At 40.1% G+C, this 17,096-nt stretch overlaps 1 protein-coding gene and 1 long non-coding RNA gene across 22 annotated transcripts in view; one reads left to right on the forward strand and one right to left on the reverse strand.

Moving 5' to 3' along the window:
* Positions 1-17,096, forward strand: part of LOC128415776 (uncharacterized) — a 123,912-nt gene that overhangs the window by 33,086 nt on the left and 73,730 nt on the right. The window lies entirely within an intron of this gene.
* Positions 7,415-17,096, reverse strand: part of SOX6 (SRY-box transcription factor 6) — a 448,703-nt gene continuing 439,021 nt past the window's right edge. For all 17 annotated transcript variants that reach the window (XM_053392405.1, XM_053392369.1, XM_053392397.1 and 14 more), the window contains one exon: positions 7,415-16,436. In XM_053392405.1, coding sequence (XP_053248380.1) covers positions 16,133-16,436 — 304 coding nt within the window. In that variant the 3' untranslated portion in view covers positions 7,415-16,132. The remainder of the gene's footprint in view (positions 16,437-17,096) is intronic.

Consider the following 17,096-nt stretch of genomic DNA (forward strand, 5'->3'; position numbering starts at 1 on the left):
TGCCTTCTGCATCAGTTATTGAACTGGTGTGGTCTACTTCTGTACATCACACCGTAGCTTACCTCTTCTCAGGAGCGAGCCAGCAGTAAATCACACCAAGCAAGTTGGAGTTTACTTGTTATTAGCAAAAACAGGACCTGCGCAGGAGTGTCAGCAAAGCAACTCTATTCTGCCAGAGTCAAAGTCTTCTTTGTTTCACTCTTTGTTTTTCCACAAAGAAGACTAGCTCCTACACCTCCTGCAAGGCATTAGTTTTTACAAGACATCTTCTCATGCAAATGCAAGATATCTTGGGACCAGTTAGTGGATGAGACATGCCTGACAGAACCAGTGTCAGTGGCCAGTGGTAGGTTTTGAAATTATTATTATTTATTAAATTTGTATACCGCCCTATACCCGCAGGTCTCAGGATGGTTTATAGTTGTTGTTGTTGTTGTTGTTTAGTCCTTTAGTCGTTTTCCGACTCTTTGTGACCCCATGGACCAGAGCATGCCAGGCCCTTCTGTCTTCCACTGCCTCTCGCAGTTTGGTCAGACTCATGTTTGTAGCTTCGAGAACACTGTCCAACCATCTGGTCCTCTGTCGTCCCCTTCTCCTTGTGCCCTCCATCTTTCCCAACATCAGGGTCTTTTCCAGGGAGTCTTCTCTACTCATGAGGTGGCCAAAGTATTGGAGCCTCAGCTTCACGATCTGTCCTTCCAGTGAGCACTCAGGGCTGATTTCCTTAAGAATGGATGGGTTTGATCTTCTTGCAGTCCATGGGACTCTCAAGAGTCTCCTCCAGCACCATAATTCAAAAGCATCAATTCTTCAGCGATCAGCCGCCTTTATGGTCCAGCTCTCACTTCCATACATCACTACTGGGGAAATGGTTTATAGTATACAATATAAAATGACAATATAAAATCACAAAATACATAATCAAAACAACAACCCAATACACCCCCCAGCACTCAACCAAATGCCTGGTTAAAGAGGAATGTTTTTGTCTGGCGCCTAAAGTTGTATAATGAAGGTGCCAGGTGAATCTCCCTGGGGAGAGCATTCTACAAATGAGGAGCCACTGCAGAAAAGGCCCGTTCTCATGTTGCCATGCTCCAGACCCCTTGTGGAAGAAGGCACATGAAAAAGGCCTTCAGAAGATGACCTCAGTGTCCGGGTAGGTTCGTATGGCAGCAGGCGATCCTTGTTCCTGTTGCTTTATGCCCCTCGTTGTCAATGGAGACAGTGGGGGAAGGCATGGAGGAGAGCCCAATGGCAGGACTCTCTGGAACCTTCTTTTCCACCCCAGAGGCTTCCTACAGCACCTCCCCTGCCTTTGACTGCCCGGACTCTTCATCTTGGTTCTCCTCTACGACCACCACCCCACCTCTTCCCTTACAGATTGCACTGAACCTCCCTGTACATCTTCCATTTTCCACCCTACCCACCACTCAAACTCCTGCTCGTCCATCACACTGGCTTAGAGAAGAATGGTCACAAACTGCTTCCATACTGAAAAAGCAGGTTCAAAGCAAAAAACCCTTCTCCAAAATGGAAGGCAAACTGGACTCCAAAGGCCTCAGAACAAGCTAAAGTCTATTCTAAAAACAAACAAACTGGAGTTAAGGAAGTGAATTCTAACACTGAGCACAATCTTTCGTTTGTTCTCTGTAGAAGCTCTTGAAATAACATGGAATTGTTGGCCTACCCTGGGGGTATGGCTGAAATAGGACCTTCATTCAGACCACATCTGCTGCAAAACTAAGGCCTTGTCTTTAAGGTCAAGTCTGTTATCTGCACCTGTGGATCCAGGAAGATGATTCTGTCACTGTCTCAGTATGGGCTTGAATGCCCTCTTGAAGAACAGACTCATATTTACGTCTTGACCTGAGGGTTCTTGACTCAATCCATTGTCTGTATCTCCAGTAAACCCACTTTTGGTAATCCTGAGACATCTATGGCAGGGAAACACAAGCTGAGCAGATGGAGAAGCATGTACTGCTTTAGGTCATACTGAATGCTGTGTGGAATCACTCCAAATTTTCAACATGCCAATTTCCTCATATGAATTAGCACTTAGGGTTGTACATTTCTGTAAAATCTGTAGTGCTTAGTCAGGGATCCTTTTTTTCCACTCACCAACTGGGCAATACATCACGACACCAAAGACCTGCATATTTGATGTATGCTTTCAATACTTGGATATTTGAAACAAACAGGCTTTGATTATTTTGATATATTTTACCAGAACTCCTGGAATATAGTGTTAAATTGTCTAATTGTTCAAGGGAAGCAGCAAAGAACCAATGGCATAGCTGGCCTGCTGCCCAGATATTCTTCCTTTTCACACATTATGTAATTAACTCACCCTTCCTATCCACCTGTTTAATCATTACATCATGTTTCATAAATTATAGCATTGCTAGAAATACTGCCCTCCCACCCAAACATATATGCCGATTAGTCAACACTTTGATGTAACGCCAAAGATTCATATTTTAGAGGCAAGCAAGTGCAGACCTGCACAAACTGGAGTCACTGGAAACTTTGCTCAAGGACTTGTGCATTCCGAAACTCTACAGCTTTGCAAACATTTGCAGAATATAGCAGCTGTCTGAGTTTGGCAGCCTTCTTAGGATGACTTCAGAAAAATGTATGTGACTGAAAGGCTTCAGGCTTTAAGATTCATCAGTGACAACTGCCAGGAGATTAGGGAAAGTTTGGCCCTTTACTAGGAGTCATTCCTAAAAACTGGGGGAGGGGGGAAGCCAGAAGTGTAAGCTGATGAGCCAGTCTGTTGAACCAGCAGATCTAGCTTGCAAAGGACAAAGCTTGGGACCAAAGCTTGCTTGGTCCCAAGATGAGGTGTGTTGTCAGTGAGCCCTTTTTAATTCAAAATACACAGAAGCAGCAAGATGATAAATACCATGGCTCCACATGTTCTTTTCTCTAAAGTTAAAATGGCCACCCCCCTCCCTCCCCTCATGAAGACACAATATATACAAATTGGGATTAGGATCACTGTTATTCAGGTTTCTGCAACAAGCAGTGGACAATTTAAGATTAAAACCAAGTGCATCCAGCTGTAAGGAGTTGTTTGCTCTGCCTCCTTGAAAGCCAAATCTATCCTGATGCCTTGCTCTCAGTCAGTGCACCCATTGATCCATGCCTAGTATAATCTACATTGCCAAATACGTGTCAAGGGGGCATTTGTGGGGTCCACACCACCTACATAGCTGTCAACTTTTCCCTTTTCTTGCGATGAATCCTATTCGGAATAAGGGAACTTCCCTTTAAAAAAGGGAAACGTTGACAGCTATGCACCTACACTGGGCAGCAACTTGTTGAGTAAAGCTTGAAATGCCCAAGGACAGTTTCCTACCCAAATCCTCTCAAGTTTGCTGGCAACATGTAGGGGGTTGGGAAATTGACCCAATGCACAAACTTCTGAAGAGGCCAGAAGGATAATGGCACTGTCTTATATAGACCAGCACCAGCCACCTTTGATTAGTTGCATGATTCAGAGATGGGTGAGATTTCTGAGTGTTCTGTGTCATGTGACATTCACTCCAGCCTCAAAATGGACAGGAGCAAATCAACCCATCTCTAGTGCCAAAGGAAAGGCATTTTACAGATGTGCTTCTGGCAATCCTACCGAGGCTTCCTTCACACTCATCTTGGGTTTTGCAAGCAAGCTTAAACACCATTCTAGAGGCTTTTACACTGTCTTGTCCAGTGAATAAAAATGTACTTAAGCAGTTCTTAATACAACTGACTATAAAAATTTCCTGACAGCAATTATTTTTTATATTGTCAGTCATCTCGGAGGTATTATATATTGTTGTGAGTTCTGGGTGCCCGATTTCCTTAAATTCCTGGATTTAGAAAGTGTCAGAATTTAATCAACGCTTGAGAGTTAGCTTCCTGTGTTCAGGAGATCGCCTGAGAGAAGAGCCATTAACAGAATAAGAGAGGGAGGTGAGGCATCAGCAAGGCAAAGACTGTGTGCCATCTAGCAAATAGGTGGAAACCTGCCCTGAGCTCTGAGTTAGTTAGAGACAAAGCAGCCTTGAGTTTAGGGCTGCAGTTGAAGATGATGTAGACTGGAGGAAAAACAGTTGTACTCCATAAAGCACAGCAAGATGAACAGAGGGTCAGAGAGCCATGGCAGATTTCTATTTGGATCCAAGGCTTCAGCCATGGGAGAGTGTGTTAATGTTATGAACCCCTCCATTGCGGGCTCAGGTTGAATATATGTGTAAATGAACCATAGTAGTGACAGTGGAACATTAGACAAAGGAACTTAAAATGACTTGGGACACCTTAAGGATTGCCTGCTCCTGTATATGTATATGTAGAATGTAGATACCATTGCTGAATTAAGCTCAAGTGAACATCCACTTGGAGGCAGGGCCTTTTCAGAAGTAGCACAAATTAGTAATTAGCTAATTACTGAGGACCCCCTATTTTTCAAAAAGCAAACCATGGACCCCCTACTATTGAAAATTTTGATAACTCTATGGTAGTTACCTGTGCAAAGCAATTTTTTGAAGAAAATGTGGGGTGGCCTCTAATAAGCAAATGATTTAGATATACGGGCGGGGGGAGCATAAAATTTGTGACATTACAACAAATTGCCAATCCCCAGACAGTAGGGAAAACTTGTCTCCATTGCTCCACTACAGCTGATTTTTTAAAAGCAGTTGCTCTATATGCAGAAGGCTTTTTATCTGAGAGAGTATTCAGACATGCTATTCCTTACTTGTAATCTGAGATGGTACATCTTAGCAAAACTTTGCAGCATATGGTTCTGCTGACTGAGGGATCTTGCAGCTTCAAGACTTGGTAAAGGCTTGATAAAATTATTGGTGAAGACTGAGTAGAAAACAGCTAGAATTTTGTAATGTTGGTAATAGTAGTATTAGTAGTAGTAGTATTTTTAAATTATTTAGTCCTCCTGTGTCCAAGTTTCATCTCTGGCTTAAAGAGATTAATTAGTTAAATACAGTACTTATTTGGACTGAATGTTTTATTCTTTCTGATTATCCAATAGGAACAACCAGCTTTTGACTTAATTAGGATTCTAACGCACATCTATTTTCTCCCACCCCAAAATGTAGCGACATGGCTTTCCACAGAAAACCCTTTTGCACTACAGTGGTACCTCGGGTTAAGAAAGTAATTCGTTCTGGAGGTCCTTTCTTAACCTGAAACTGTTCTTAACCTTAGGCACCACTTTAGCTAATGGGGCCTCCCGCTGCTGCTGCGCCGCCGCTGCTCAATTTCTGTTCTCATCTTGAAGCAAAGTTCTTAACCCGAGTAGTACTATTTCTGGGTTAGCGGAGTCTGTAACCTGAAGCGTCTGTAACCTGAAGCATCTGTAACCCGAGGTACCACTGTAAATAGGCCTGGGTGATGGATTGATACATCGCCCTGGACCAGTATGAGGGGAAGACCACAATGGCGGCTTCACTCAGCAGTGAAACTGCCACTGCACTTGACACCCTCCTGCTGGCTCTGGAGGCAGAGGGACTCGTGAGCGGCAGTGGTTTCACCAGCAATATACTGCTGAGTGAAGCCACCATCTCACTCTGCCCTCTTACTGGCAGAGGGATAAAAAAGCTGCATCGGTGAGGCGCTGATACAGCTTGTTCCTTGCTCCGCTTCTTTAAACTGCTTGGCTGAGGAGCACACAAGCCAGTGGTGGGGTGGGGGCTCCGTGAAACTGCTCTGCTGAGGGGTGTGTGATTGCCACTCCCCTCAATCGAGCAGTTAAGAGAGTCCCCAACCTGCTGCTGCCTCGTGAGAGCCAGTGGTGAGCTGAGGGCTCCATTAAAGTACTCCCACTCCCCTGCCCCCACTATAGGGGCCTCTGATGCTTCTCTGGCTTGCATGCAAGCTGGAGAAACAGCAGGGCTTCCTCAGCTGGGGGGCAGGATGCCTTCTGAGGTGTTGGAGTTATTCAGCTGGGGGGTGGCGGTGACAGAAGGCCTTTTCCACCCCCCAGCTGAGCAGATCAGCGAAGCCCTGAAGCTCCTTGGCTCACACGTGAGCCTGAGAGGCATTGGGACTCACTCACCGTGTAGGGCTGGGCCATAAACCGGTATTTAGCTGCTGATATATCATGATGTTGAAAACAAGGTATCGCCCAGCACTAGCACTAAACTAAATCATCAGAGGGTTAGCTGTTGTGCTAATCATAGTGGCAATTTGCTAAGCTATTTTCCCCATTGGACTTTCAAGATGAGACATGAATCCCAAACTCATAAGGCAAGATTTACTGAGAACCCTACCTACAAGCAGTGGGAAAGTCCTCTAAACTTGATAGTCCCTGAAAGCAATTAGAAGATCTTTTCAGTTAAAAAGTAGAGAGCAAGGGAAAGAGACCCCTTACAATTTTTTTAATGATAAGCATATGAACCTGCCCCACGGAACAAGCCGTTTGCTCTCCCCCCCCCTTTATAAAGCATTTTATGAAAGTGATTTAGTATTCCTGTGTTTGCTTGGTTTCCAAGTATGATGCTGCTTTGCCTGTTTTTGTTTTGCTTTGCCTTGCTACTGCATGCAGTTTTTCTTTTGAGAATGGAATGGTTATTTTTCTGATGCCTTCATGGTTTTGAGCTTTTTAGTTTGGATGTTAGTAGTTGCTTAAAATATGGTTGATCAGATGGTTGCAAGCTGCTTCGGGGGCATCTTTGATGATGAAAAACTGGTATAAATAATTTAAATAAATAAACAAAGGATAACAATTAACCATGTAATAACTGTGTTTTGACCTTGGGCTTTTTATTTAAGTAGGTGTGTCAGTTGTGCTACATCATTTTAGACAATCATCATGATTGTCCCTCCTACACTTGGTCTTAAAAAATAACTGGAGGAAGTGGGCTAAAATCTCCTGTCAGAATTGTCTACTATTATTATGGGACACCTGAATGTACTTCATTGTTTTCCCATGAGGACACAAAGAACTGCTAATAAAAATATTATATAGGGGTTATACTGTTTGGGCCAAAGGCAATGTGGTGTTACTGTGCTCATATTTTCTGGTTCAGTTCGTTTGTCTAGTGAGGCTGTAAGAGAAATGAAAATGAAGGGGGTGACAAAGAGATAACTTTTATTCTGTTCCATTCCTATTTGGTATTTCAAAATACCCATCTCATACAGGGTTACTTTACAAGCCTTTCCTGCTTACACATCACACACTACGACTTGAGCTTATCGAGCCAACGTTCAAAAACCAAACTGCTGATGTGACATGAGAAAGCAATAAGTAGACTGACAATGAGCACGGAGCGAGGTGAGCCTGCTCAGAAGGAATTGGTCACTTGATCTGCAGGGCCTTTTCTCACGAGCAGCTCCTTGGGATCTGAAGCGGACTGTTACGTATAGAAAGAACAGAATAGGCTGCACAGAAAAAGCCACACACATATCATAAAACAAAATTTATCTTTAATCTGTAAGTGTCAACAGCAGTACAAAAGATGGAGTGATGGTGAATAGATTAAGGGTAGAGAGGACAGTCTTGAGGTAAATGAGCATAAATAGGCAGTCTTATAGACACTCCCCTGAGGGGTCAGAACCCCTTATCATGGCATATGGTATCACCCAATGATGACATGTTTAACATATCAGGAAAGCACCTTGTGCAAAAAAAAAAAAAGGAAGGAAAAAGGAAAAAAATCCCCTCAAATATGGTAAGGTGCCAACATACACCAGAATATACGATATAAAGACAGTCTTTTTTCAGTTTTGTCTTTTCCATTAATTTCTGAGGAGAGGAGAAGACTCTTAAAAGTACCACTGAAAAATTATTTAATATTTAATTTACCTCACGTCAATACTGCACAACAAAATCCAAGAAATCGGTTTATGCTATGAAGCAAAGCTAAGAATGATTCGTTCCCCCCCGCTTAAATTAAGAGCACAGATACTTTAAAAAAATCAACATCCTTAGCAAACTTTTTTCTTTTCTTTTTAAACTGCTTCAAGAGGAGAGTGTGAGAGAGATGTAATGGCAACCTTTTAAGTTCATTTAAAAACTTTACACTGGACTGTACAAGATTTATTTTGATAAACTATTTACATTTTCAGACTTTTAAAACATATTCAAAGCAGCAATAGACACTAGGGTTTGTTTGTTTTTTCTCTACATGCCCAAATAATTACCAGCCCTGGGCCCAGATAGGTACCTGCACTGTATATAGAATTTCTACACGGAAAACTTGCCAGTAAAAAAAAAAAATGCTTGTGGGTGTAGAATCAGCAGCCCTAGCATCATAAGAGCCACACCCACAGTGTTGCTATAGGAACCAAAGCATAGTACCTTGACAAAGGGAGTCTCAGTTGTCCCCCAACAACTCTACACAAAAAACTTTACACTTTGAAACAGCAGCTAGCATGTCAGTCCAGCATGTCAGTGAATTGTGCTGATTAAATTAACATAGAATACAATCTCACAATATACATCACAAACAAATTACAATGTCAGGAAAGAAAAGAGTTACAGTAAGATAAGTTATGTAGTAACAGCTTATAAGCTTGTCTTAACGTAATAAAAACATTTGTACATGGCAAATACAATAATGAAGGAACAGAAATACTAAAACATTCGGAAATTTGCTACAGGCTGATGAAGGGTACAAGGGAGGCGGGGGCAGGAAAAACAACCCTGTGCTTTTGAGAAAGCAAAACACAAATGACAAAGGAAGACAATACGGAGAATGCACACGATCAGATCTGCAATGTGCAGCATAGAAACAGTTAAATATTTGCACATTCCCCAAACTTTTTTGAGAGCACCAAGGACCTCACTTGTGGTTTTTGAAGAAAGCAGAAGTTATAAAGCAAACTGTGTCACTAAGCTGCTTTATAACTTTCATATTGCCATAAATACCAATTGGAAACATTTTCCTTTCACACATATGCCCCAGACCCACCCTCCTCTTTGAAAACAATGAGTGAACTATCTCAGAATATCATTTTGTCAGCTCTTAAAACTTAAATCTTGGACAAGTTATTTAGAGGGAAGGTATGTAGTCTAATAGCATAAAACTGGATATAAAGAAAAAAGATACCAACCCACTTATGTAAATATTTTTTGTTTTGCGTTTTGCATTCTAACATGGAACTGTGGCATTACAGTATATCAAACATGTTGTCCAAGAACTGCAGAGAACAATGGTTGATAATAAAAGAAAATGGGGGGGCAGTGGGGGGAGGAGGCGGAAATTAAGTGTTTGAGAAAAAGAGTAAGTGCCTTTTGTAAAAGAAAATTAAATGAGGTCACATGTTAGTCTTTAAACAGGACATGCTTAAGTGCCAACTTCAGTCTTTAAACACACATGCAAACGTCTAGGATCTGAGACTATTTTTTAAAATTGAAAATATGAAATACTCTATTATTACATTCTACCAGCTGCATTCTAGAGCAGTTGTTGGTACTGAAGATCCAGTCCAGATAGACACATAAAATTCTGCTCAGCTTTAAACATATACCTAACTCTTTTGGACTTCGGTAGAATGGCTCGGTTGCTTTACGCTAAACTGGTGCCTGAGGCTAAGATCTTCATACCACCTTCTCTAAAGTAGCACCATGGGCTTTCATTGGGGCTACTCCAGAATGTGTGGCTTGAAGATTTCAGCATTAAGTGCTTTCCTGAATTGGAGCGTTGTAGCGTTTTCTTACTGGGAAGTTATTTTCAGTGAAGTAGAAAAAAATGTCAGGTTTTAATAAGACGAAGAGCAACATTAGGTACAGTAGGATATCATGCTTTAACTTTGTATTAGGGGATGCTTGCATTTACACAATCATTGTTTCATTTACACAGTCATTTAAACAATCACTGTTTTCAAGTTACCGCTGTACATAACATGCACCCACCTATCGAGTTGTTCCCCTGCTGTAATAGCATCCCCCTCTTTACACTGCCTCTTGCACACTGATTCTGGATCAGTTGGCAATCCCACAGCTTCCCCCAAATGACATATCTGGGTACCCTCATACGTTTATGTGGGAGGGGGAGGGGGTTCAGCTCAGTGACAAAGCACATGTATTGCATGTATAAGGTCCCAGGTTCAAACCCTAGCATCTCCAGTTAAAAAGTGTCAGTTAGCAGGAAAGGCAGAAGACTGTCTGTTCCCCTAGAGAGCTGCTGTTCACAGCATAAGGATAGATGTTTAAGGCTACAACTTATTTTCTTAGAAATGGGCCCTTTGATCAGAGCTATTTTCCTCACTATAAACATAAACCCTGTGACATTGTGTTTTATTAAGACTTTAGTTTGTATTGGTTAAATATCAAGTCAATTTAACTATTTACTTTTTCAAACATGCCGATATTATTCCACACCAAACACAGATCCGAAGCGGTTTAGTGTTAACTGGCATCGCTTACAAAGGCCTTCCAGAGCATCATTTGTTCATGTGTGTATTTGTTTACTTAGTTTGTCATTCACATTGACACATTTTTTACTATTCACATTGGTTGCTTTCAGACAAAATCTAAGAACTTCCATCAGATTCGCTTGGAATCAAGCTGCAAATTATGAAGCAAATTGAGCCCAAACTAAACTAGAAATCTGGCACTTAAGTAAACCAGTTCTTAAGCCAGTTGCTTTTTACAGTAACTCTAATTACGTGGGAGGAGGGAATGAAATATATCTGGGTGGTATATTTTGAGGAGATAAGCCATTCAGTGATGAATTATACTATTTCATTTACTTCTGAGGAATTTTATAGAACCACACTGGCAAAAGTGTAAGAGAATTAGCTGTTGCTTCAGCCTGCAACAACAGTGTCACATCATGGCTCCAATCAAGAGAAAGTTATGTTTAATTTAATAAATTCAGTGGGACTTGTCAGTCATAACCAACTTGCCCCGTTTATTTAAATGGGAATGTAAATGTCATTTACATCCTTTCACTTGGCTGAAGTAATAGGCTGTAGTGCTGCCCAAGAGGAATAGACATTCCACATCCTATGTACTAATTTGCTGATGCAGCAGTCCTGAAGAGCAGACTATTAGGCTGTATCTCTCTGACTAGTATTTTATTAGTCCCAATAACTATGATGCTACTACCAGAGAGTGAAGACAATGAGGATTGTTATTCCATAGCAGGGGTGGGCAACCTCTGACCCTCTGGAGACTGCAATCCAACTCCCATCAGGGCTGGGGCTCATGGGAGTTGTAGTCTGGCAAAATTTTGAGGAACCACAGGGGTTCCTCACCCCTGTTCTATAAGCAGGTGAAATAGTTTGAAAGGTTAAGTGTTTATGAAATACAGGATTGCAATTTGAAGGAGGGCACAAGTGAGGCGACTTGCCATCCTTGCTACAGGTCCACAACACTGCTCTCGCACTGCAGGTGTAAATTCAGCATCTACATGAGGTACAGTGATTTGTCAGCATTTAATATGGACCAATGTACACTGATACAGAACAAAGTAAATACATAACTTATACTTCACTAGGTATCCATGAACAAAAAATAAAATTCTATTTCCTATGTTATATTTACACTTTAAGAAAAAACGAAGATGAGATGGTGACTAATCAAAAACTTTGTTTTGAGCTCCAATTAAGAATGGGGATAAATGTTTGTTTCCATATGATTGTCCTTCCTTGATTTTCTACTGACACTTTAGAGCCGATTTTGGCTAATAAATATAATACACTGTTTCTGCACTATTCAGAGTCAAATACATATTTTTTTTACCCAAACTGACCAACAAAGTAGCTTTCTACCCTCTGCTGATTCATGAAGAGCCATTCATTGTCAAGAATGCACCTTTAAGATTTGGAGCATCAACACAGATGCAGGGCTGGAGCTAAAACAAAGTATTCATACATATAAGAATTTTGCATAAATAAATGAAATAACAAAGACATAAAAATGACTCAAATCCGGCAACTGTGAGGCAGGCCCACACGAGTCGAAACAGATGACTTTTGTTCATGTCGTTTTTGTACAACAGTTTCACATTAGTTAGAAGTGATAAAAAATACCATTTATATCCAGTGCTTATAACACTTACGAAATAACATCTGTGAGTGTGTGTTTTTGTACTATGAGCAAAATCAAGTTTCAGTCCTAAAGAACAGTCCTTTGTTCTCCGCCAGCCTGCAGAATATTATTTTGGCATGGTAATAAAATTTATAAAAAGAAATTAACCCACTAAACTAAATGTTTGCCTTTGTGCAAAAATAATTACAGAAAATACAATGTTAGCAATACAGCATTCTACCTATGCAACAAAAAAACCATGAAGAAATGCAGAGAAAAGAAATGAATTGTAGGGTGGAGAGATTTATAACAGGAGAAACCTGTAGAAAATTAATAAATAGTCATTCTTTAGGGAAAATGAGTACCTCCGCTCCAAACTACATGTATTAGAACACTTCAAATTTCCAAACAATTTTAATAAGAAATGATTTTCTTTTAGTACCTTAATTAGGTAAAGAGGACGCTCACCAGCTAATGACACAGCAAGTGCTTTTAACATCTCGGCTAGAACAGTTTTATTGCTTCAGCTGTAGACATGGGAACACTTTTCAAATAAATAGTAAAGAAAGATAAGTTTATTTTGGATTTAAAAATGGCTGCCAAAGCTTGATGAGAGTATTATATGTCAGAATAGTATTTGATCTTGTAAACATAGTAGTCCCTATTTGCTTGTCTGGGTTAAATTGTCTATTTTAATATTGCAAAAGCTGACTACCTCCAGCAGTTGCTTCTGAAAGCTGTCAGGGCATTAGTTTTCTTTACTAGCCGTGCAAGGTTGTATGATAGCATGCCAACACTCTGTACTGATATTGGTTATGTTTGTATGTCATGGTAAGCCACAAACCATGGTTTACTGTACACAAATGAAGCATGCTGGGCTTCCTCCTGTCTAGTGCTGCATGGGAAAAACTGGCTATCTCTGCCTTAGAATAACATCCAAGCTCAAAAAAAAAAAAAACCATGATAGGAAAGCCAACAACAAACTGACTTCACTTCTTGGTTTGTTCCAAGCACAACAAAACAAAATCTGTAGTTCAGCCGCACAAGCAAAGGAACATTGATGATTAAATTTATATACTGCTTAATGCCAAAAAAAAGGCTTCTGTTTCGAGCCAGAGATTATGGTTTGTTTCCTCTCAGTGCTAGCAGGGGGGAGCAAAGTACAAATGATTTGCTCACGTATTGTAAGCCATGGCCATTATGTTGGTTCTATTAATGAAAAGCCTTTGAAGTCAAGGAAGTGAAAAATATATATAATGATCACAATCTAATGAAAAATCTAATTGTATGTAAGCTAGATGCTAGACATTGCTGGCTATGGAAAGGGAAAGAACCCCATCTGTCCTAGTCATAGAGTTGGAAGGGATCCTGAGGGTCATTCAGTCCAACCCCCTGCTCCATAAGCAAGGTTGTAGTTTGGGTTGCAACCCATGTTTTCAGAAGAATAGGTTCATGCCCACACATTTATTACATGCAGGTTTGGCCATCAAAGAAGGTGCAGAAATGTTTTTAGAAATCCTGGCACTCTTTCCCCTGAGCAAAGCTAGTAAGAGATGAGGCTACTCTTCTAGCCTTAAACATGGCATCTTTACACAGAGTGGAACTCTCAACACAACCCTGCTTCACAGAATTAATAGGCAGCATGTAATTGCATTTGCATGGTAGTGCTCCAGCTGGATTAGTAAATGATATCTGTGTGTCCAACACCACAGACCATTCATGTTGAGTTTTTGCTGGCATAGAGAAAATTGCACACAACTAGTTCAGTTCCTGGAGCGGTCACCACACAGATGTAATGGAAGTGTGGCTTCCACATCATGAACTATATGTATGGTTGGCTTTATTCTTAGGACACAAACATATTGCCCCTATAAAATTGCCATATTTCTGGAGTATATTAAAGATATAATGAAGTAAACAAAATATTTCGAAAGAGTCTGATTCAATATTAGTGGCCTGATTCCAAACATACATATTTATGAGATGGTGTAGTTTTCAGTAGAAAGTACTGATGAGGAGAATAAGTAGCTGAAACAGTAGACTCTGGCCTTGACCATGGGGCATAAAATTGATCAAGTTCAAAATTTGGGGGCAAACTGACTTCCATTAAGACCTAGATTATTAATTTGGGAATGTTTTGTTCCCACCTCCCCTTGCTTCTTTATATATTTAACAAAATTATATATCAGAAATGAAATAAATAATTATAATTTCTACAGCATCTTTGACCTGAAGGCTTGAGACAACTTCGCAAATATTGATCTGATATTGATACTATGATTGGAAAATAGCTATTTTTTTGTCTTGTTTGTCAGGCAAGACATGGAGCCCTCCAGATAGTTTTCTGCATGTTAGGCATGTATTTGTGCAACAATATGAAACCTACACATGTATAGTAAAACCATGTCAGTGAATGACAAAATAATAGGATGAGCTTGGAACTCTTTTTAGTTTTGTGAAACTAGCATTTGACACAGTTTATATGAGATAGTAAGATTTGTGTGGCTTTTCCTGTATAAAAATCATAGATGGGTATAGTAAATGGATCCTTTAGGTCGGCTATTGATATGGCAACATGTAGTGCAGTATTCGAAACTATGACAGCATTTAATTCAGAAACTCATGAGAAAGACTAGGTGAGATGTTGTATACTATGCAAAGTAAAGAGAACCTGAAAGGGATAATTTAGAACTGCTGTAGGGGAGCTTCAGGGCTTATGCAGACCCAGTTGGATTTTTGTTACTTTTTCCCCTTTGAACCACCATGGTAACAATGTCACATCACAAATTGCTTCTGAAACAACTTCCCTCAGTTTCAAATTTGGTTCATGCGAAGAGGTGGTGAATTTTGGTTCAGAAAACACAAGCCCTGTTGCTTTATGGAACTAACTGGGTGCTTCTTTGGCTCCTGGCCTAAAAGTATAAAACAGACACATAGCACATGCATACTACGCAAATACTGAAAGCATCTGCATCCCTTTGTATCATAGTGTTTTCCCAAATGTTTTCGACACATAGAAACATGATCTCCCATTTAAGCATATAGTTACCTTTCAGTATTAAGTTTCCTGCTATTTTAAGAAAACCACAGGTTTTTAGGGGGAAAGGGGCATTTTATAAAGAAGTCAACAACAAACTGAAAATAATGCAAACGCAACAGTACTTTAAAATTTCTTCTTTTTTTTTCAGTATGTGGACCCCTGACATTCTGGAATGAATACATTGTTAAGATAAAATGTAGTTAAGACTGAATGTAAGGGTTAAAAGCAAGGGGCAGTGAAAGGATTTGGAGTTGGCCGTACATTCTTAAGACAGGCCTGTCTGTAGCTGGTGATCGCTCTTTTGTGCTTACGTAATATTTTATACTGATGGTACATCAAGAGGCAGAAGCAATTGGGCAAGTGCATTGTGGAAATCATGTTCACTATTTTAAGAATATCCTGTCTCCAGATTCCTGAGTACTTTACCATTTTCTGGAAAAATTAGGCTTTTTTAAAAAGATATATAGATATTTTAAGATGCCAAAGGATTGTCTAAGACTTTACAGTGTCTCCCTTAAGACTTTTTTAAATGTTAAGATTAAAAAGTTATGAAAGTTTGGCACATCAGAAGGTCAGCTATACATGTGGAGAAAAAAAATGGAATTTAGAGACCTTGTTTAAAAAAGATGAGCAAAGACACACTGATGCACATGAGGACTTGTTCTGTTTCATGATAGGAAATTTGCACTTTTTTTGTTTCGTTTTTGTTTTCTAAAATAATTCAGAATAAAAACACATTCACAACCTGTAGGCTGGCACAGCATACCTGAGTGAGAATGTAAAACCCCCATTTAAAACAGTAACTTAAAACCTTTTTCTCAGCATCCAGGAGGAGAGAAAAAAATAGACAAAAAAGGAAAGACTTGTAAGACAGCTATTGATTTGTATAAGTTTTCAAGTCCCAATGTCTGATACTTAATGTCTTCACCTAAATTTTAAAAAAAGTTCATGAAAATTAGGGAACAATCTGTGTCACACATTAAGAAACATTTAAGACCATTCTGCAGATGTAACTGTAGGAGCCACACATGCATGCAGGCTCATTTAAGAACTTTTTGTTCAAAACAAAAACAAAAAAAAGTCAGAGTACTTTAATTCAGCAGACATCCTCAGTTGGCAGTGACAGCCTCATGGGCTTCATTTTCACTGCTATAGTCTGATTTGGGGTCATCCTCAAAGTCCTCATACATTTCCATCTCGTCTTCCCCATTAATCATTTCATTTCCAGCAAGGCTCCCGCTGTCCGTCTTCATGCTGTAAGTGCTCTGAATGACAGGGATGCTGGGCTCAGGGCTAGCCGAGGTGCTGGAGCAATCAGATGTCATCTGAGGCGATGGTGTAGTAGTTGCCATAGTAATAGCACCAGGATAGACCACACCCGTCCCTGTGGTGATTGGAATCTGAGGCTGTTGCCTGCAGGAAAAGACAAACATGGGAAAGATTTCCTTGAGTTTGCATAATAAGTGAGTGTCTGTCATTTTGACAGAAGGTGCAGCAGACACCTTTCAGACTGCTGGTTCAGGCTAAAGGCCCATCTAATCCTGCATGCTGTTCTCACAGTGGTCCAACTAGATGCCTACACCAAGTCTTTAAGCAGGACCTGAGCGCAACAACGCTCTCCCCACTTGCAACTTCCCAGCAACTGATATCCAGATGCATAATGCCTTTGTAGTGGAGTTAAATATAACCACTAATACCCAATATGCTCCTTGAATTTGTCTAATCTTTTAAATTCCCCCAAGTTGGTGGCCGGCATTACATCTTGTGGGAAGTGAATTTGGTAGTGTCTTCCATGCTTCTGACTCTTGTGTCCCAACCCTAAAACACTGAATCATACTGATTTCATTGAGGACATGCTTCCTTGCACATTATAATTAACAATAAACAAAAAGCTGGATAATAATTAAGTATATATTTTATTGATTAGAAGTTATTTATAATAAATTTCCTCTCCAAATGGAAACCTTCAAAGCACTGAATAAAAACTGATGATTATTTCTATACTGCTTCCCAAAGCAATAAAGTCAAGCCTTTCTACATGCTTGACAGTATGTTAAAAACTTATAAAATGTA

The sequence above is a fragment of the Podarcis raffonei genome, chromosome 1 (assembly GCF_027172205.1).
Source record: "Podarcis raffonei isolate rPodRaf1 chromosome 1, rPodRaf1.pri, whole genome shotgun sequence".
Classification (NCBI taxonomy): domain Eukaryota; kingdom Metazoa; phylum Chordata; class Lepidosauria; order Squamata; family Lacertidae; genus Podarcis; species Podarcis raffonei.